The sequence below is a fragment of the Malus sylvestris genome, chromosome 6, assembly GCF_916048215.2.
Source record: "Malus sylvestris chromosome 6, drMalSylv7.2, whole genome shotgun sequence".
NCBI classification, from domain to species: Eukaryota; Viridiplantae; Streptophyta; class Magnoliopsida; order Rosales; family Rosaceae; genus Malus; species Malus sylvestris.
The window spans coordinates 34,042,113-34,063,037 of NC_062265.1; the positions used below are offsets into that span (position 1 = coordinate 34,042,113).

Sequence of the window (20,925 nt, forward strand, 5' to 3'; positions counted from 1 at the left end):
TTCGCAAACGGGAATAATTTGGTATTTTTTTTTTTAGGTTTGATATAGTGAATTTTGTTAATATGTGATGCAGATTAGAAAAAGAAAACCCGGTCTAGCGATAAAAAACGGAGGCAAACAAAACCCGGGAAACTGGCATGACAGCGGCGGGATCTGCAACTGCGCCACCTGAACGATCAACGCCAAAACGCGTGGCGGGTCCCATAACTGCTGTGTGCATGTAGGCCAGGTGTCTCCAAATTAATACGCCTTCAATTTTGGGAATTAATTCCAATTAATTAAATCCTACTCCCGAATTTCTCAAACTTACCAAATCCCAAATCCCTTCCACCAAAAATCGAGAGATCACTCTCTTAATCCCAATCATTAATGTCTTCATCTTCTTCTCTCGAATACTGAAAACGTCTCTCTCTCTCTCCTCTTCCGGCCACCGCCGTGGCTTCTCCGCTTCTCTCTCTCAAAACTCCCCCCCTCTCTCTAGAGTCGTGCTGATTGACAATTAGCTGGCGGTACCACAGACATGCGATTCCGCGTTGTGAAATTCCGAGATTGACCTGGAGAAATCGCCGATTTCGATGGCGGTTGTCACCGGAGATCGCTACCTGGAGAAGCTAGTCCACTTCGTGGAGCAGCAGGCCGGTTCGTTGATCGACGGGAGCCTAGTGCTGAAGCTGAACCCGGCCGGGTTCCACTACGTCAACTCCCGGCTCGAGGCCTTGCACGAACTCGAGAGCCTCCTCGCCGGCGCTCCCGTTGACTACCTCCGCGCCTACGTCTCCGACCTTGGAGACCACCGCGCGCTCGAGCAGCTGAGGAGGATTCTCAGGCTCTTGACATCCCTCAAGGTCGTTTCGGTGCTGCCGCCTGCTGCCAGGGACCCTACGCCGCTGTCGTTTTGGCCGTTTGGGAGGCTTAAGGTTTTGGAGCTTCGAGGATGCGATTTGTCCACCTCCGCCGCGAAAGGGTTACTGGAGCTGCGTCACACCTTGGAGAAGATCATTTGCCATAATTCTACTGTGAGTTTTCCTGCATTTTGCTCTGCTTTTCTCAGATACTTAATCAGCATTTTAAGTTCTTAATTTGGTTAATTAGGCTCTTGATATGATTAAATTGCTGGAAAAAATTATGTTAGGATGCTTTGCGGCATGTGTTTGCGAGTAGAATTGCAGAGATTAAGGACTCGCCGCAGTGGAACCGCCTGTCATTCATTTCGTGTGCTTGTAATGGCTTGGTTCTCATGGATGAGTCTTTGCAACTTCTTCCTGCTGTCGAAACTCTCGACCTTAGCCGGAACAAGTTTGCAAAGGTTGATAATCTTCGCAAGTGTGTCAAATTGAAGCACCTAGACCTCGGTTTCAATCAGCTCAGAACGATTTCGTCATTCGGTCAGGTTTGAGTTTTAGTCCACACTTGATTGCTTCGAGAAGTTGTATGCATAAATTTTTCCGAGAAGAGTACATTTTTATAGTCCCTAAGATTGAACAAGATTTGATCTTTTTGGTTAATATTCTGTCAAGATTGTTTATTTTGGTGCATATTACATTGATAAAAGTACTAAGAAGTGCTTTTTCTATAGTTCGTTTTCTATTGCTGTAAATTTTCTGTTTAGGAAATAGATTTGGACCCATACTCCGTTGTTGTTGGACCATGCAGGTCACGTGCCGTTTACTTAAACTTGTTTTGAGGAACAATGCTATAACTACATTGCGTGGGATTGAGAATTTGAAGTCACTGGAAGGGCTTGACGTTTCCTACAATATTCTCTTCAATTTTTCCGAGTTAGAATACCTTTCTGGACTTCGATCTCTTGAAAACTTGTGGTTGGAAGGGAATCCATTATGTTGTGCCAGTTGGTATCGGTCACAAGCATTCAGCTATGTCACTAATCCAGAAAAAGTAAGTTAAGATTCATCATTTTATTCATTTCAGATTATTTTCTTCATTCTTCAGGACCTGAAGTACATAGATCTTAAATATAAAATTTTGAAGCATTCATTACATAATTTTCACGTCATTTACTAATTTTGTTTTTCTAACTTTTGTCTTTTGATCTGTCGTATGGCTGATTAGTTGAAGTTAGATGATAAGGAGATCAGCACCAGAGAATTTTGGAAGAGGCAACTTATTATTGCTAGCAGGCACAAGCGACCTGCCAGCTTTGGGTTTTATTCTCCTGCAAAGTGCGATGATAAAGGAGATTCAAGTATTAACAAAAAAAAGGTAGGTCATTGTGGACAAGTATTCGTATAAATTCATGTTAAAACCTTGGTATTGGGGGCTGGTTGTTATATATATCGTCTACTCCATTATAAACTAGACAGTCATAAAATCTTGCATCCTTGCTGTTTTGCAGAAAAAGGTATCTCGTCTTGCATCAATTGTTAATGAAGAGGAGAACACATGTTCTGACCAGGACTCTGTGTCTTGTGAGAATGAGATCCAAAGCAGAGAGGATGTTGTCATATCTGACGATGAAGCTGAAATTTTTGATTTGATGACTAGAGTTGAGCTAATGAAGAAAGAGCGCTCCGTTCTTTGGTTGCGGGAGTTCAAGGAATGGTTAGATCGTGCTTCTGAGAATGATGCAGACATCAGTAGATATAGCAGGGCTAGATTGCATCTTGAGAAGGAAAAGTATATAAAAAACAAGGCAAGTTGGAGGCAGCTAGGTGAAAAATCAACATACGTTCAAGCATCAGGAGACGAGAGTAATACAAATGTTTTAGAATCAGTGGGGAATGCTGGTAGGGTCAGCCCAGTTGGCATGGATAGTAGAGATATCGGGGAGAACTTAAAAGCATATTCATATGAAAGCCCAGTTGGCATGGATGGTAGAGATATTGAGGAGAACTTACAAGCATATTCGTATGAAGGGACAAGTACTTTCAGTTCAGAGGCTAAAAGTTCCCATACTCAGACATTCACCACTGATGGAGGTCATAGGATGGTCCAAAATTTGAGTATGTCTGCATTGTCTGTCATTGATGATATTTCAGAGTCTTATTCATCATCTGCTAACCCAGGATCACCGCCCCATTATCAAAAGGACATTCTTCATCGTCGACATAACTTAGAGGAGGAAATTTTACAGTTATCTGCAGAGTCCTATTCAGTGGCATCATCTGATAGTAATACGAGCTCAAGTGAAGATGAAAATTGTGAATCTAGGCAGTCAGTTCCTGAGAACTTGTTGAATGAGAGTGCCGAAGAATACCCATCTAAAAATTGTTTCAAGTATTATGACATAAAACATGAGATTGACAGACGTTCGGTCAGTGTACGTGCCAGTGACATTCCTGCTGATGCTCATGATGTTGAAATTACTAATTGCATTAATGAAGAGGGTGATTTGCTGGAGAGGAGGAAAGGAAGACAGAGGACTAAAAGAAGAGTTATCGCTATAGTAGAAGATGATAACATGATTAGGCAACCAGAACTGTCACCAAAATCAAATGGCAATCTAGGTAATCATGTAGGGCAAGTCGAAAATAAGCAAGAGAATAAATGTTTCTATGGGAGTGATTTTCAAGAAGTTGTTGATAAGAAACAGATGTTGGCAAATAGAAGCAGTGCCTCAATAACCGAAATCTTATCTTCAGGAAGTGATGAATTTATTGAGAATTATTTCAATACAAATATCGCAGATTCACGAAATCACGAGATCTGTAGGCATTATTTGTGTTGCTGTTGTATACTTGAGCGGGATTTTCTTTCCCAAGAAAGGTGAACATTTTTTTAATTTGTCTTTTTATGCTTGAATCGTAGTGTCTCTAACAATGTTTTCCTGTCCATTCTGATATTTGTGCTTATGTCCGGTCAGGTTTCAGACTTCTCTGCTTTTTTTATATGTTTATGTATTTTATTTTACATACAGAGAAGTTGCTGTTGTACTTAGTAGTGAAGACAAGCTTTATATACTGCCCATTGGTATTGCAGGAGATGGGTCAGGTTAGGTTACGCAGTCATTACGACTGACATATTTCATAAAGTTTTCCTCTTTGACAATTATTACTTGGGCAATTTGTTCTTCTCTTTGATTAGATTTATGATTGCTGATTTTCAGTGTGATCGTTGTTTGCAGGCACCATCTTAAAGTTACAGGGTCGTCACAGGGTTGAGGATATCAGAGAAGTTGTAGTTGGTATAGGGCTCCAGGTTGTGAGGTTAGTGCTTACTGGTACTTACTACATATTGCAGATATGTATAATTGCTATGTTATAACGGTGTTGTTTCCTGTTGGCTTAGGGTGTATGTTGGAGGCAGTGCGAGTTACCTGTTTAAAACTAGAAGCATTGAAAAATCAAGACAGTTACTTTCTACTTTAAAAGTTATCGATTCTTTTGCCCCAAATGGAGAACTTTGCTTAAGGAGGTAGTTATCGTTTTTCCCTTTCAGATGTCTATTGTTTATTTGATTACCGATGCGAATATTTTGATTTCCTTGTTGTGATAGACGAGTTTTGGGAATTTAAATGGCAGTTTGGAGCAGGTTCAGGTGGAGTTATTTGAGAAACAAATATGTGGAGGTTCAAAAGTGAGCATATTCCAGTATTCTATGGTACAGTTTTGGTGTAGTTATAATGAAGGTACGCTTAGGTCATCAGTTTTCATATATAATCGCCGTCGATTGTAATTTTGTCATGAGTTGATTTACTTAAAATCAAAAGGCAGGAAGTGTATAATAATCATTTTGGTAAACTTGTCGAGAACATCCCATAGTTAGCTTTTGTTACGCTACTGTTGGTTTTGTATCGATGAAGTTTGATGATGGTCAATAATGAGGTTTCACTATTATATTCTTCGAATGTCACTTTAGAGTCTTCTTTTCAAAGCGGGGATGGCCTTTTTTCAAATTATTTTGAAAAAGAAATGAAAAACAGAAATTTCATGCTCGGTAACATTCTTATCTCATATATGGCAGGTGAATCATGGTTTTCAAGATCATTATTTGTGGCTGGAGGGCACGTATTTTTGTGCTTTGAAGACCTTATGCAGTTCAGCACTTTATGCGTGGATGCGTCTTTGCCCCCATATTTTTCACTTGACTTGTGTTGCTCTATTGCCGACATATCTGAGTTGGTAATGCCTCAAACCGATTTTTAGCTTTTCCCTTAAAATTCCATCTAAACGGACTCTGGCAAATTAGGTTCGGGTTCATTACCTGGATTCAGTAACATTTTCGTTAGAGCTAGGGGTTGATGTCCCGTTTGTTGTCATTTAAGGTTGTCGATGTCAGAGAAAGTCGGTGTGTAACCATAGCTGTTGCGTGCGCAATGTCGGAGTTCTGCCCCCCAGGCTCAGCCGAAGCGGGCAATTCAGACTCAAGTGTAAATGATAAAAAGATTGCTCCAGGCTCCATGACTTGGAAGCTCCAGTGGTTTTCCGAAGAGAGTCCGTTCAAGTTTGTGGCGTTGTTGAAGGCAATCCATGAAGGGATGACCGCTTCCCCTTTGCTTGTAAGATTTATATCGTGAATGAATCCCTTCCTCGCGGTTTTGTTAGTTTCCATATTCATTTCATTCTTTTCAATTTGTTTCTTTTCCCACTTAGTTTGTTTGCCTGCCGGCGTTAGTGTTAGCCGGCCGGAATTCTTTGATTTGTTTTCTTAGTTTTAGCAGTTCTTTTTCTTATGTACAATTCTGTACAGTTTACAACATACAGGAAAGAAAATCGACAGTTTTGCCAATTCTCTCAGTTTGTACACAAATTTGGTTTCAAGCGAGCATGTTACATGCCCTTACCTTGCAACACTCCGTCATCGCGCGATCAGGATTGTAAGTCACCACGGTGGTCACGCCAAGTGTTGCAAGGTGAAGGGCAGGCGACATCTTCACCAAAACGGAAAGATCAGAAGGGATATGATTTACGCACACTTTTTCATTTCTGCATATCCCTGTTTATTTCTGTAGCTTGATTTTTCTTACGTTTTATTCAATTGAAAGGCCAGAATAAACCGTGTAGACGGAGAAAAGACGTGTGAGAAAGTTGCAAGGAACACAAAGGTATCGTTTGGTATGCAAACGGGGAAGGGATGGAACAGAATACCTCCAAAGGAAACAGGAACTAAATACAACGATGCGAAAGTATGATTAAACGAAGTTAACAAAGAATACCTCCAAACAGATGGGTACTAAAGAATTCTGATCATTATTTTACATCGGCCCTCCCTCGTAACGCTGCTATCTTCGCTACGAGGACAGCACGAACAGCGAAAACATTATTGTTCTTGGCTGCGAAAATTCAGCTTGGAACGAGCAGTTTACTGATGAAAACAGCCGATATCCACCCGGAAATGTTTTCCAGTTTCCAATCATCATGAATCTAACGGTTCGATAAACAAAATTGACTCGACGGCTCAATGTTACGGCATCAAATTCTCCCGTATAGCTACCGGAATCTCTTGCGTATCCGCTATCTGCGGCTCTTTTTCGGTTTTAGTCTCATGAAAGCCATGAATGTAACTGCTGCAGAGAGGGAATACCTAACCAAGAGAAAACAAATGTAAGAGAACGATGCCACAGCGGGTCTTAACATTTTTCGAGTCTTGATGCATGATATGATGATATGAAGAAACAAAACCATACCATGTCAAAGTATAATTCAGATGGTCCTGAGGCATGACTGAACTCCGAATCAAGGTACTGACATCCTTTGGAAGCGGGTAAGGGTTACTTGGATTGACATTTTCGTTTGCGTCTTCAATGTAAACAGTATCCTCAGGGAGTCCACACGTACGAGCAATTGCAGGAACATCAACGTAGAACCATTGACCGGAGTTTGGATCATTTGGTGGAACAAATATGCTAGGCTTTTCACTCCCTCGAACTACTCCAACGACTTCAACAGGAGCAACAGCAGGGGTCTTATCCTGTAAGTGGCACAAATTAAGATTAGTTCTTTAATGTTCTCCCCATCGAACCGTGATTGATACAATGAAAACAAACAACCTCAACAACTTCGGGCTTCTTGCTCCACAACCTCCACCAAGACCTTCTTTCAGTCTCTTGGACAGACGAGGGGTTTATATCAGAAGGTTGTTCACCATCTTTTGAAACTTTTGAAGCCTCATCTTTCCAACTTCGGGGTACCCATCCTCTGTTGACCAAAATTGGTGGCTGCACACTGGAAGATTTACATTTAATATCATCATCAGCAAACAGATAAGCGTTCCAATTAGCTTGAAAGTCACAATGACAAATAAATATGGTATCGAAACATAAGATTAAGCGAGGCCTAGTGGAATCTTCAAGTTCTCTATATAAGGCTAGAACTTAAAACCATATCCATATAACGGAACAAGAAACTCTTTGTTTCAACCAAAGGATGTACCCTACTCTACTGGAGCCAGAGTTTGACGTTGTATTAAAATCCTCAGATTCCAAGCAACTTAACTAACATTTCTTTCACTCCGTGGTATAAGAGAAACTGTAACAATAAGCAGGAAGAACTTCTGAATGTTTCCATGTAATTTAACACCCTGTTAATGCTAGAGGCCCTTTAAGCACTTATAAGAAAGACAAAAAGTAACACGATATGTAGCGGTTTCATTATATAATCACAGTTCATTAAGCATATGAAACATCAAAACATTTACCTCTCCGGTTTTTCAGGGATCGGGATAAGAGGTGTGATGATATAGTAGCCGTTTTCAGTCACACCGGAAATGCTTCTTGAACGAGGCCCCACGTAGATTGACCTTTTCTCATCAAAATAACCTTTGCATTTCACCCTCCTAAACTCCAACTGATCCAATTCTTGACTTGACGGAGAGGCATTGCTCAAGTTTAAAGGTTCCAATTCCAACCTCTTCCGTCTATAATCTAACATTTTTATCTGTACCAAGAACACACTCGTTAACAGTGATCGTATTTTAATGCAATTCTAAGCTTGAATGTGAAGTGCACAAGGAACGAATTCATGAAAGTTTCCACTACATGCAACATTAGAACTAATTCCCCAACCAGATCCCAGATTCCACTTTTTGGGTCTAATTCCAGCTAAGTGTCAATTTTCTTCATATATTGATAATTCGTAGAACAATATGTTCAGCTTAACCAAAACATACAGAACCTCTAGTGATTGTTTATATCACAACAAGAAGTGCATGGACACATATATAAAACCTATGAAATCTTTGGACTTCAAATAATTTTAATGTATGAAATGTTTACAACAACAACAACACCGTATCCCACTAAGTTGGGTTGGCTGTATGAATTATCCTAGAACGCCACTGCACTCAATTTTGCAATAAATGTTTGTCAAACAAAATGTTAATCCTGAAATACATTTCAATATTTATGTGTATTACAAAAACAATCGGTCTCCAAACTTGCTAAATCTGTTAATTGTTTAAGCAGGAAATAAAAGATATTCAGAGAAAAGCAACACCTTATCTTGCCTTCTGATAATCTGCCAAGTCCCAAGGCCAAAAGTGATAGCTCCAGGAAGAAACAGCAACCATCTCGACAATCTCGACCTTTCCTTCCCTACACAAAACAAATCAAAGCATCGATCTTTAGAATATTTCGAGCAAATTAAGAAAACCCCAGAAGCAGAAAACACACGAACAACACATAAGGCCCACCTGGAGATTGTGAAGAGATGGGTGATTGAGACTCGGCTGCTGAGGAAGCATCGGCAGGGGAGGAGCTGGAGAAGGAAGAAGAGAGTGATAGTGGGGCCAGATGTTTGGGGTGAGAAGAATGGGACCCGCTAGAATAATAAAGCTTGGTTATGGTTTTGGCAATGGAGGTTTTTGCTGCCATGTCGACGAATCTGGCATTTGGCTGTGTTTGTTGCCGCGATCGAGGAGGGCTTAAGGTTTTAATGCCTGCCTGCTCTAAAGTTTTCAACTTTTTATGAACTGCGAGAAAGAACTTACAAACAACATTGTGGTTTTAACGGGTCCAAACCCAATTTCAAACCCAAGTGAAGCCCAAAAAGACTGGTTTAATGGCCCAAATTCAAGGTCCAAAGAGAGATTTGCAGTGCGAGAGTCACACGACTCACACCGTCACATGTTGTTACTAATTTTTTTTCATGTTCTAGTGTGTATCTAGTTATTTCGTGAATAATTTTTTAATACGAGTGTCACACTATCACGTGATAGTATAACATAGCTGCTTAACGAGAAAATTTTGGATGTGATAGCTCGACTAGCTAGATAACCAACTTGAATTTATGTGTATCTAGTTATTTACACACTCATTTTTAACTCGCACATATCTCTTGTTAATTTATGTTCTTTGATTTTTTTTAATTCGTTTGATCCAAGAGCTGAAAATTGAGAGCCACATGTGAGAGGTAAAAATTGAGATGTGAATATAACATACATTATAATTACACCATGTGACAGCACGATAGTTCTACTAAATTAATGGGTTCAAAATTCGAACCCAAATCAAGCCCACAAAAGATCGTTTGATTGGCCCAACTTGAAGATCCGAACTAGGGTTTTAAAACAGCCACACTCCACACGCCTCTCTATATAAAACCCTCCATTCCCTTCTGCAGCTTCATCCTTCTTATCATCTTCTGGTTCCACTCACTGTTCTTGATTATTTTTCATTTGGGTTTTTGTTAAATTCGATTTCAGTACAAGTACAAGTGTTTTTTTAGAAAAAAGGCAATTCGTTACTGGCGCGTTTGGTCCTCCGAATCGGAGGACTGATAAAATAATGCGACAGTCCTTTTAGTTGCCGAGATTTCTTGAGCAGCTATGCTTGCAGTTGTCGCTTCTCCCTTTGCGACTCCTGCATTCAGACGCTCGTAAACTTATAATTCTCCCCCTTTTTTTCAATCTGTTCTCCCTCAATTTTAACACGCTGCCGGTCTCATGTCCGAATAAAGGACGAGAGGAGGGGTCAGATGGTCGACAGCTGATTTTTCGTTTTTCACGTCGAATCCCTTTTTTTAACCTCTTTGTATGAATCAAGTTTTGGAATTATTTTTTTTAATGATATTTAATCAGTTTTTCAGATTTTTATGTCCTTAAAATTCGCTTCTTTTTGCATTTGGATTTGTGGGTTTTGACAAATCATGCTTTTGTTTTGATTTTATAACATAAATTCTTGTGTTGGGGGTTTTGCACTCCTCTTTTGTTTGTCGATACGATATTTTAAATTATTTTAATTTTAGAGATGAGCGGATTTGAATTCGAATGCAATGAAACGAGTACATTACTCTAATCGATCGGTCTAACTCACATGTCTGTAGATTTATAGTGTAACATCCCACATTGTTAAGAAATATGTATGTTTTTATCCTTACTTGGTACGAGATTTTTTGGGAGTTCATAGATTTGGGGTTTCATCGGAACTCTAAAATTAAGCGAGTTCGTGCGAGAGCAATTTCATGATGAGTCATCCACTGGTAAGTTCTCGTGTGTTTTCTTAGAAACAAAACTGTGATAACGTGATTGAGGCTTAAAACGGACAATATCGTACTACAACGGAATCGAGTCTGGAATACTAAGAAGTTACAGCAAAAAGAAGATAGAAGTCAAAAGAAATAGCATTGTCATTAGATTACAATAATCATTAATTTGATAATATAGCTTATGTCTGATGATTAACTAAACTGACAACCCTAAAATGCTGCAATGATCAAAGCCATGAAGACGGCAGCAAAGCCCGATCTGCCGGGCGCTGACGGTGCGTAAGCTGCACTCTCTGTACCTCCGGGAGAGTTGCCTGAGGAAGAACCTGGCACAAAAATGTACAATGTACAATCAGTAAAGACACTAATCTAACCGTGAAGCTTCAAAAATCCGGCATGCTTTCGCTGTCATTTGATCGAGCAATGATTCTAATCTAGGCGAGATACGACACGATTCATGTTTATGTCAATAAAAAGTAGTAGGAACTTACTACTGTTAGAAGGTGAAGTGCCTGGTGACGCTGCATCTGTGATGATGGAAGAAAACAACAAATTAAGATAAACAATCATACATAAAGATTGAATTATCTTGTTAATTAGCATCCATTAACACACACTAAAATTCCATGAAATCATTTGGGGAAACAATAGGTACAATCGGGAGTATGCTTGCCAGAGAAAAAAAAAAGGAATCCTGATATATACACCCGGTTACACCTAAGATTTTGTATTGATTCAGAGCTTGGGATAAAATTACCGCCTCCCTTTTCTCTTTCTCCCAAACAAGCAAAAAAGAAAGAAAGCATCTATGATCCATGGAAACAAACACATGAATCCCATAAACAAAATCCAAAAAGTTTAAATTTACTTTGATTTTATTAAAAAAGAAAGAAATCTCAAATTCCAGTTACCCTTTTTGCATGCTGAAATGTCAGCATTGGCACCACAAGCCTTGGAAAGCTTCAAGGCATCAGCCTGCGTTATGTTAAGGCTCCTCAACATGTCCTTATTGCTGAAGAGGGTGCAAAGGCACTCGGCATCATCCGAAACCAACTTCTTTAGCGGCGAGCAGCACGTAGGGGGAGCCTTCTCCGGCGCGTTCAAATACGCCTGACAAGGAATCAGTTTCTGCAGGCATTGCGTACCGCCAGCAGCGGCCTTCTGATCCGGCAATGTAGTAAGCTGCCGGCCTTGGGAGAATCCGAACAACTCGTAAAGGGACAGAAACGAGAAGAGAAGCAAGTGTTTTGAGATGGAAGCCATGTTTTTTGAGAGAGTTTGTGTGTGTGTTTTGTTGGTTCAAATGGTTTGGTTTGTGAGACTTGTTTGGTGAAACTTTATATAGAGATTAATGAGTCAAATGTGATCATAAAAACTTCTATTTGTGGGTTTGGTTTTTTGTGACGGGTTTTCTTACTCCCATTGAGTAACCGTTTTCTTTGGCAGTTAGAGGTTTCTTCTGATCCAGAGATTATTTGTTATATGGTTTTTACTTTATTTTCCATGGAAGTTTTTTTTTTTTTTTTTTTCTGGTGAAATCCGTTGTGGTGGTTAAACTGCTACGTCGTGTTACTAATAACGAGTTATAATAACGGTGAAGGACGTGGTTGATGTCATAGAGTACAATATCAACAAACATACCTAAGTGTTATAACATGAATAAAATGATAATACTACGTGACGGTGTGACGGTGTGACAGTCACGCTGAAAAACTTATCGAATATTGTTGAACTCTTTGTATGAAATCAAAGTAAGAAAGTTGGGCAGTCATGACATTATGGTAAGTTGGTAACCCTACAAAGTTACTTAATTCCTTGATTACGTGTTGCTCAATCAATTTTATTTGTCATGTTTGAGCAATCATAAGGCAAAGTTTACAATACAAAAAGGGGCTTTGGTATGAAAATTAACTTGAAACATTGAGCTGCTCCAACCCCTTTACTTGTACAATTGGTTGAACCAAATCTATAAGTTAACCCAAACCCTTACAATTGGTTGAAACATCGAGGCATGATTGGAACTCCCTCGTTTGTGGCATTTTCACAAAATGTTTCGATGTATCTTATACAACAGAAATTTTAGCCGTTAAGTTTTTGGTTAATGGATTCTTAGTTAAAGATATAACAGCCAGATATCTTAGTGTATAGAACATTTTTTCGACAATCAATCTAAAAAGATAGACAGTTGATAATGCGAAATTCATGCAGGAAGGTGAAAGGAAGTGAGAGAGCTGCCTGAACACCCTTACTTGTGTAACTAGTTGAGACAATGCTATAAGTTAGACTAACCCCCTCATCAGATTTTAGATCAAGGTCTTGTAATAAATATTGGAGGAAATTGAATATATATGCAATATTTAGAAAATGAACAGAATAACGAGATTACATACGTTGTGAAGTAAGTTGAAGTAAATGTTTGACATTGCATTAACTTGCTAACTGATTATCACTAATCACTTGAAGGCTACTATAAACTCGTAATTGATATAGTGTTAGCGTGCTTTGCAGTTGAAGATGAGTGTTTGTATAAGAAGTTTGAGTTTGGAGCGCCTGGATATTGGCACGGCTCAAGCAAACCATGGAGTCGAATCATGAATCGACACAAGGGTAAGCTTGAACCGTGCCAATACCGAGAGTGCTTTTGCATGCCTCAACTCAACGTGATCGGAATGGAAGTTCTGCTTCAAACTTCTGAATTATATCATGAGAGCTTCAAACTTATCTTAATAATTTGGGAGCCAAAACTGAAGAAAACAAGGCAAAAACTTTGGAACATTAAACAAAACATTCTCCAAGAAATATGAAGTATCTGTTTTTGTCTCCACATTAATGCCAGCAGAGTTCAAGAATTATTGATAACGCAGGTGGTTGATTGCAAGAGCCAACCCTTTTAACTTTTTTCTCGACTAGCAACATTCTCATTTAACTTTTCTTGTTTTACTTTTTTGACTTTTCTTCTTATCTTATAATGTTGTATGATGATCTAAACCGTCTATTTTCTAAGTTAGCTTTTAAAAATCAACTATGTCAAAAATCAATCAAATCTGAAATCTTTAGTCATCAAACAATTATCCAATAAATAAACAAACCATGTCATTTTGTTAACACAAAAAGTTTGACAACATTAATAGAACGATTAAACATTTTTATTTTAGTTGATTTTTTTGTAGAGTTAGTCCTTAAAAAGTGAACTAGAAAACAAACAGTTTCAATTATCGTGCAGTATTGCAAAATAAGGCGGATTAATAAGAGAGAACAAAGAAATCTGAATGAGAAGGTCGGTAACATTCCCGTTGCCAATTTACTTGCATGTTTTCAGTTTTACACCCAACCTTTCAACCTTTCCTTGACATTCCCCAACTTTGGAGCCATTGCCAACAAATTCCTGTGCTGTGAGTGCTGTCTACATGCATAATATGTAGACGTTTTTTGACAAATCCCTCTGTTGTTCTAAGAAAACCCACCAACCCAAAGCTATGAGACAACGACTGCATCAAATAAAAAACAGTCGCTTATGCGTGCATCAATAATATTATAGATGTAAAATCAAAGTAATCAAAGTCCATTCGGGAATAACATAACCGTGTAGGGCTAGCACTTAGATGAATGGTCTGTTAACTCTACACTTCTGCTTATAAGCGCTTTTGCTACAAGCAAAACAAATTGCCAAGTAAAATTCAAGTGCTTCCATAACCCATAAAACTCTTTTTAACTTTTTTCTTTCAAATGTCACTAAAAGCCCTTCTGGTTATCCGAAAGCACTTTTGAAATGAGCCCCTTAATCATGTTACAAATCACATTAGAACAAACAAGCTGAAATTGGGTTATTGAGTTTGGCAGGATCAAACTGTGTTTTCGTTTAACAATGACAGGATTGGAAATCTGCCATCAAACTATGAGTTTCGTTTTTCTTTTTTTATTCAACCGACATCGTATAATCTAGTCTAAACTACACTGAGGGCGGTTCAGACTTAGGTGCATGGGGCGTGAACACTTGTTCTCTGCTCTAACCAGCTTGACTAAGTCTGGGGTCCGCAAAACTATGTTTTCGTTTACTCTAAAACAAAAACGACAGGTTTGGAAAACATGAATTCTGCCATCAAGTATTCTTCAAATCGCCAGTGAAGAGGAAGTTGTCTCATGTGCACAAATGAAACAAGAACAGAACATCATCCGGAAATATCGAAGCTATTTACTGACAAACCAAAGGAGAATCGAAGGCGACTGGTACATGCGTAAAACAGATTCCCATAATTCTTGCCGTCTGATTGCTCACAAGCTTCAAACACTAAAGTTAGTTTGATTTTTACCGTCACCTTTTGTCCACATTTCACCGCCCTCTCCCTTCTTTTATACCATTTCACACTTCAATCCTCAGTCCTCAAAAACTTCTTGAGGCTTGAGCCAAAAAGAAGGGCTCGAACTGAGCATCATCGGTTGAAAATGGCGAAGATGGGGCGGAATAACGCCAACAGAAGCCTCGAGAGTCTGTTGGACATGGACAAATCAGTTGCTACGAAAGTCTCTGGCCCTCCTCGACGCCTGAAGATGATTCCGGGCCATGGACTTGAGTTCAATAACCTTTCGTATAGTGTAATGAAGAAGCTGAAAAAAGACGGGGTTTGGATCGAAAAAGAAGCGTATCTTCTCAATGACATCTCTGGCCAGGCAGTGAGGGGTGAGATCATGGCCATCTTGGGACCTAGTGGTGCTGGGAAATCCACATTTCTTGATGCCTTGGCAGGACGGATTGCACAAGGGAGTTTGGAAGGCTCTGTTAGAATTGATGGAAGAACGGTTAGAGATCTATATTAAGTTTTTCTCTGTGCAGGACGTCCAGTCTTTCTTATATTTTTCGGAAACTAAAAGACAAAGATTGCATATATAAAGTTGATTCATATTTTCAGGTTACTACAAGCTACATGAAGATGGTGTCGTCTTACGTGATGCAGGACGACCAGCTCTTTCCTATGCTGACTGTTTTCGAGACGTTCATGTTTGCAGCTGAGGTTAGGCTTCCTCCCTCCATTTCGAGGAATGAAAAGAGAAGGAGAGTCTATGAACTCCTTGAACAACTCGGCTTGCAGGTAAATTCCAAGTCTCTATAGCACACGTGTGTGAACTTACTGCACAAATTATATATCTTGATTCTGATGAGGTTATATGTGCAGAGTGCAACACATACTTACATCGGAGATGAAGGGAGGAGAGGAGTGTCGGGAGGAGAAAGGCGGAGGGTGTCAATTGGAATTGACATCATCCACAAACCTTCACTGCTGTTTCTTGATGAACCAACTTCTGGTCTTGACTCCACAAGCGCTTTCAGTGTCGTGGAGAAGGTAAAGGAGATTGCTCGAGGTGGTAGCATCGTGATGATGACCATACATCAACCTTCATATCGTATTCAAATGCTCTTGGACCGCATGACAATCCTTGCAAGGTAAAATTTTGCTCAAATGTTCAGAATCATAGGCCTCTCGGTCAATTAAGGATTTAAGGGTTGCAAACAGAGACTTATAATTTGACATGCATGATGCTTGTTAACTAAGCTATCTAATAATATGGTTGCAGAGGAAGACTCGTATATTTGGGAAGCCCGCACGGTCTGTCTGCTCACCTTTCTGGATTTGGAAGGCCAGTTCCGGATGGCGAGAATGGCCTCGAGTATCTCCTGGACGTGATTAAGGAATATGATGAATCAACTGTGGGACTAGACCCGTTGGTGATGTACCAACGTGACGGGATCAAACCTGATCAGGTGGCCAGAACCCCAGTTTTAAAAACACCAAGGAGAACTCCTTACAATAAGACCCCTGCATCCAAGCACGCAATCAGCCTCCGTAGTCAAGCCTATTCCGTGGGAAACAGGACACCTGGACCAGGCCAATCTGGTCGGTTTGATTACGAGGATGCTGATGAGGACGTTGAGGATTTCGACAACTCCCTCGAAAGGAAATCAGTTCATATGACACCAAAGCATCATCGGAGCAGTGGTGTGTATAACCCTCGTCTAGCATCGCAGTTCTACAAGGACTTCCCTGTCTGGATATACCATGGAGTCAAAGGAACCCCTCGCCGCCCACCATCATGGACTCCAGTTAGAACTCCAGGAAAGACACCTGGACTGACGCCACTCAGAGTCTCGGGTATGAAGAATCAAGTTTCAAATCAGTATCCAACACCTCAACTCATACTGCAGCCACCAAGACGCGGTAGTACTAAGACCCCTGCACTCTTCAGCCCTTCCATTGACTCCTCCAATGCACCTTCTTACGAAGAATTTGAAATAGAAGACGAGCTTGATGAGCCTGACCTCGGGCCTAAATTTGCAAACCCGTGGCTCCGTGAGGTTGCAGTCCTCTCGTGGCGCACAGCGCTCAATGTGATTCGCACTCCTGAACTCTTCCTCTCGCGTGAGATTGTGTTGGCAGTCATGGCACTAATTCTGTCTTCCCTTTTCCGAAACTTGGGTGGTGATACTTTCACAGACATAAACCGTCTTCTCAACTTCTACATCTTTGCAGTCTGCCTGGTTTTCTTTTCGTCCAATGACGCTGTCCCGACTTTCATCCAAGAAAGGTTCATTTTCATCAGGGAAACTTCTCACAATGCTTATCGTGCTTCTTCCTACGTCATCTCTTCCCTCATTGTTTATCTCCCATTCTTTGCCATCCAAGGTTACACATTTGCTGCCATTACCAAATACATTCTTCGCCTCAAAAGCAATGTTTTCAACTTCTGGATCATCCTCTATGCCTCACTCATCACCACCAACGCTTACGTGATGCTTGTGAGCGCCCTTGTGCCGAGCTACATCACAGGGTATGCTGTTGTGATAGCTACCACAGCTCTTTTCTTTCTGACTTGCGGCTTTTTCTTGAAGCGCTCGAAGATACCGGAATACTGGAGGTGGGTGCATTACATCTCTGCAATCAAGTACCCATTTGAGGCAATGCTATCAAATGAATTCAAAGGAATACGTTGCTACCATGGAACGCCGGCAGATCTTTCCCCCGGACCTCTAGGAGATTTGAAGATCAGTAACCTGCACTTAACATCCCCATTAGTGGATAAGAACTGTGCGATCATCGGACAAGACGTACTCTCCACGATGGATATCAACAGAGATAACATCTGGTACAATGTCTTAATCTTGCTAGCTTGGGGTGTTCTCTACCGGATCTTATTCTACATGGTCCTCAGATTCTACTCCAAGAACCAGAGAAAATGAAGACTCTTTGTATTCCGGTAGACGATAGCCGGTACTTGTTCATAGATAAACAATAACGCTTACATTTCGATTCTTGACCATGTCTGGACACATACATAAAGGAAATACAGATCATTTCATATTGGTAATCTCCAGTAAAAGATCCGACTGGGCGAGAAAGTAACATTTTATTTCCAGTACACACACATAAATTAGTAATTTTACGACACGTTTTATTTCCAGTTCCCAGATGGAAACCTCTTTCAGTTTACGACTTAAGAAAGTACCATTACAAAGGCCAAGAGCATCGCACCAGGATTTGCTCAGGTTGAGCCTGCATGTTGTGCAATCTTCCTTTCTAGTGCAGTTTTGTCTGCCCCCACCATCTTGTCAACCTCCTTACCATTTTTCACAAAGAAAAAGGCCGGAACACTGCTGATATTCCAGTTTGCCGCCACATCTCTTGCCTCATCGATGTCAACTTTCAAAAAAACGACTTTTTTGTACTTTCCAGCTAAGCTTGTATACAAAGGAGATATGAAGCGGCAAGGACCACACCATGTTGCTGTGAAGTAGAGGATTGCAAGGCGTGATGTCTTTGAAGCAGCATTCAACTTTGTCTCTAATTCTCTGGCTGAGTGTATACCAATGACTTCTCCTGTCAAAACCAAAAATGATAGAATCGAAATTAAATAGATGATATCTTGCAAATGGTGTTATGAAGTCGACATGAACCTTTAAAATACCGGCATTTTTTTAATACAAAATGGCATACGAATAAAACAAACCAAATGTCATACCATCCTTAAGAGCAGACGACGCATCCTGTTCCTGCATGAAATTGAAAGAATTGTAGTTTAGTTTCGTATGAAGGTTCTCTATCATTTTGCCATCGTCTTTGTCTTTGTCTCAAATCATGGGGTCAGCCATATCTGTCCCTTATATGAGGTCATTATTTAGTGGCACAAGGAATTAAGGGAAAATGACTACTGCCTCCACAAGGCCTTACAATGCATAAAATGAATGAATGAGCAAACAAATACCGCCACATCTACCAAAAACGATGTGATTTTCTTAACAAAAGCATTATTAACTCTAGTACAATACTCACTCGAGCTTCAGCTCGCCGCTTTCTCTCCTGTTCAGCTCTTTTTGACTCCCTTTCTTTACGCAAGCGTTCATACTTTCTGCGATGCTCTTCAATTTTGTGAACATTAGGTTCAACCTGAAATAAAAATGAAATTGTTAATGAACAGTATCATTTAACTTCTTCTAGAATGAGGAAAGTCACCTTTTTAAGCACCGAACCAATCTCCTCATCATGATCTAACTTTGATGCTACATGCAGATCACTTGCTGCCTCTTCCCATTGACCCAACATGGCCCTAGCCATTCCTCTTATTTTATATCCTTTTGCAGAGTCGGGGTTAATCTGGAAAAAGCATATACATAGAGATCACTTGTCAATATTCACTACTGTAAAAAATTCAAACTTCTTGTGCAGTGGATACAAGAACGAGTACAGTGAGGGTCATCAACCAACCTCTAAAGCTGCATTAGCATCACGAATTGCCGCATTTGGTTTATTCAGTTTGACAAAGAAACTAGCTGAAAGCAAGGATACGAGATTTATAAGGGAACGATACATATGAAAAAAGGCGACCAAAACATGAAAAAATGTAAGCACAACTAAATAAAAGCAAAAATTGAATTTAGAAAAAATAGTAATTAATTTACCTCTGGTTGCTTTTAGTATAGCTGAAGCTGGGTTCAACACTATGGCTTCTGTTATATGATCTATGGCTTCGTCCAGCTTACCTGAAAAGGATAAACAACCAATTAAAAGACAGTGAAACAAGCCGAGAAATGTCAACTAAAATGCTAATTAAAGATTCACAACAAGCAGATGCCATGCCTTCAGAGATAGCATCAATAGCTTTTGATTTTTCTATTTGTGCAGCATCCTGCACTTCTTCTGTAACTTCAATTGACGGATCTCCCATCTGGACATGAAAAATAGACCCATTACAACTTTTAAAGGAAGGATCATTTAGAGAGGTTAAAAATTGAGCATAACAGGTGAGGGTGTTATAACCCTTACCTTCTGTGGAGGATCGTTATCAGGCTCCACAACATCAGTAACATCCAACTCGATATCAGATTCAACAATGTGATCGTCATTATCCCCAGATGGTTCACGTTTGACATCAAAATGTTGTTTCGTGTCTGACATGTCACCGTCATCTTTATCCTGCTACCAGAACCAACACAACAAAAATATCAAGAAAAATATAATACAACCACACAAACACAAACAATAAAAAGAATGCTCAAAGTTTTTGGGAATTTGTCAACGTAGCATTATGGGTAATCCTGTTATTTCTTTGTCCGGTATAATTCATGGAAATAAATAACATTGAAGAGGACCACAACAAGAAATTCTCCTATATGCATGAAAAAAGTGAGCAAGAGTATGGATGTTCGGAGCCATTGAATTGCCAATCACTATTGCTTTCATTCAAATCTTAGCAACCCAACGGCTTTAAACATCCATGGTTTCTCATGGTCATAATAGAAATCCTCGAACCACAACACGATGCAACCAAAGTACTTAGGAAGTTTACTCATGCGTGCTTGTGCTTGTGCGCGTGACTGTGCCAAACTGTTATAAAACAACATGGGGAAATCCGAAACTCCTGCCACTTACAAAACCTACTGAAATTTGAAATTCTGAGAAAGTGAAAATTTCCTAGACAATTTCAAATCGAGGAAAAGTTGGAATCTTGACTGATCAGAAGCACAGCATTCCCAAAACGATAATTACGCAAGTCCACAACTCCAATATGCATATAAACATGTGATACATGAATACAAAGTACAAAAAACTAAAATTTGCACAAAGATTGAAGCTTTACTGTGAAGAAATAAGAGCTCTCACCATTTCCGGAACCGGCGGAATCCGAGCGCCGAGGCTGCAAACAAATAAACCCACATGCCAAAAACAAAGAATTAGATTCCAATCACATATACAATCAATATATACAATCGTATACAAAGATAGCAAAGTTGATACCTTTGGAGATAGGACTTGAAGAAGGCGAGAGAAGGGGTGTGAATAATTGAAGGGTTTGACTTGCACTCGCTGATGAACTCCTTCAGCTCTCCTACCTTTGCAGCATCCATTGTTCTCTCTCTTTCCGTGTCTCTCTCTGTCGCGAATCAGCCGAATCACTTCCAAGAAAAGTCCAAAGCCAAAAGCACTTGAAGCTTGTGGAAGGAATATTTTAAAGGGAAGCAACGGTATCGTTCAATTTTACGGAAAATTATATTTTTACA

General features: G+C 39.9%; 5 protein-coding genes across 7 annotated transcripts; 2 read left to right on the forward strand and 3 right to left on the reverse strand.

Moving 5' to 3' along the window:
• Positions 1-124: 124 nt before the first annotated feature.
• On the forward strand, positions 125-5,685 carry LOC126626283 (uncharacterized). Of its 2 annotated transcripts, XM_050295544.1 has the most exons (11): positions 130-1,016; positions 1,133-1,390; positions 1,654-1,896; positions 2,071-2,220; positions 2,354-3,723; positions 3,875-3,948; positions 4,082-4,163; positions 4,246-4,371; positions 4,479-4,585; positions 4,921-5,078; positions 5,222-5,685. In XM_050295544.1, exons 1-11 carry the CDS (start codon positions 576-578, stop codon positions 5,471-5,473), a joined length of 3,261 nt encoding a protein of 1,086 aa, XP_050151501.1. In that variant the 5' UTR covers positions 130-575; the 3' UTR covers positions 5,474-5,685. The 2 variants fall into 2 exon arrangements, with proteins under 2 accessions (XP_050151502.1, XP_050151501.1); XM_050295545.1 differs by lacking the exon at positions 5,222-5,685 and having other exon boundaries at positions 125-1,016; positions 4,489-4,585; positions 4,921-5,069.
• Positions 5,686-6,098: 413 nt separating this feature from the next.
• Positions 6,099-8,876, reverse strand: LOC126626284 (surfeit locus protein 1). Its single transcript, XM_050295546.1, has 6 exons — positions 8,587-8,876; positions 8,391-8,488; positions 7,594-7,832; positions 6,947-7,121; positions 6,584-6,867; positions 6,099-6,480 (listed from the first exon to the last, which is right to left on the reverse strand). Exons 1-6 carry the CDS (start codon positions 8,765-8,767, stop codon positions 6,411-6,413), a joined length of 1,047 nt encoding a protein of 348 aa, XP_050151503.1. The 5' UTR covers positions 8,768-8,876; the 3' UTR covers positions 6,099-6,410.
• Positions 8,877-10,498: 1,622 nt separating this feature from the next.
• LOC126625226 (non-specific lipid transfer protein GPI-anchored 3-like) lies at positions 10,499-11,711 on the reverse strand. The gene is made up of 3 exons (XM_050294313.1): positions 11,291-11,711; positions 10,871-10,906; positions 10,499-10,705 (listed from the first exon to the last, which is right to left on the reverse strand). The coding sequence occupies exons 1-3, from the start codon at positions 11,640-11,642 to the stop codon at positions 10,590-10,592; spliced, it is 504 nt and encodes a 167-aa protein (XP_050150270.1). The 5' UTR covers positions 11,643-11,711; the 3' UTR covers positions 10,499-10,589.
• A 3,111-nt stretch (positions 11,712-14,822) lies between these two features.
• LOC126626754 (ABC transporter G family member STR-like) lies at positions 14,823-17,610 on the forward strand. Its single transcript, XM_050296151.1, has 4 exons — positions 14,823-15,176; positions 15,287-15,466; positions 15,551-15,819; positions 15,951-17,610. The coding sequence occupies exons 1-4, from the start codon at positions 14,823-14,825 to the stop codon at positions 17,608-17,610; spliced, it is 2,463 nt and encodes an 820-aa protein (XP_050152108.1).
• A 96-nt stretch (positions 17,611-17,706) lies between these two features.
• Positions 17,707-20,868, reverse strand: LOC126626753 (TPR repeat-containing thioredoxin TDX). Of its 2 annotated transcripts, none has more exons than XM_050296150.1 (10): positions 20,663-20,868; positions 20,528-20,561; positions 19,691-19,840; positions 19,505-19,592; positions 19,327-19,407; positions 19,133-19,197; positions 18,881-19,021; positions 18,701-18,814; positions 18,390-18,420; positions 17,707-18,247 (listed from the first exon to the last, which is right to left on the reverse strand). In XM_050296150.1, exons 1-10 carry the CDS (start codon positions 20,770-20,772, stop codon positions 17,913-17,915), a joined length of 1,149 nt encoding a protein of 382 aa, XP_050152107.1. In that variant the 5' UTR covers positions 20,773-20,868; the 3' UTR covers positions 17,707-17,912. The 2 variants fall into 2 exon arrangements, with proteins under 2 accessions (XP_050152107.1, XP_050152106.1); XM_050296149.1 differs by having other exon boundaries at positions 19,691-19,843.
• Positions 20,869-20,925: the final 57 nt, after the last annotated feature.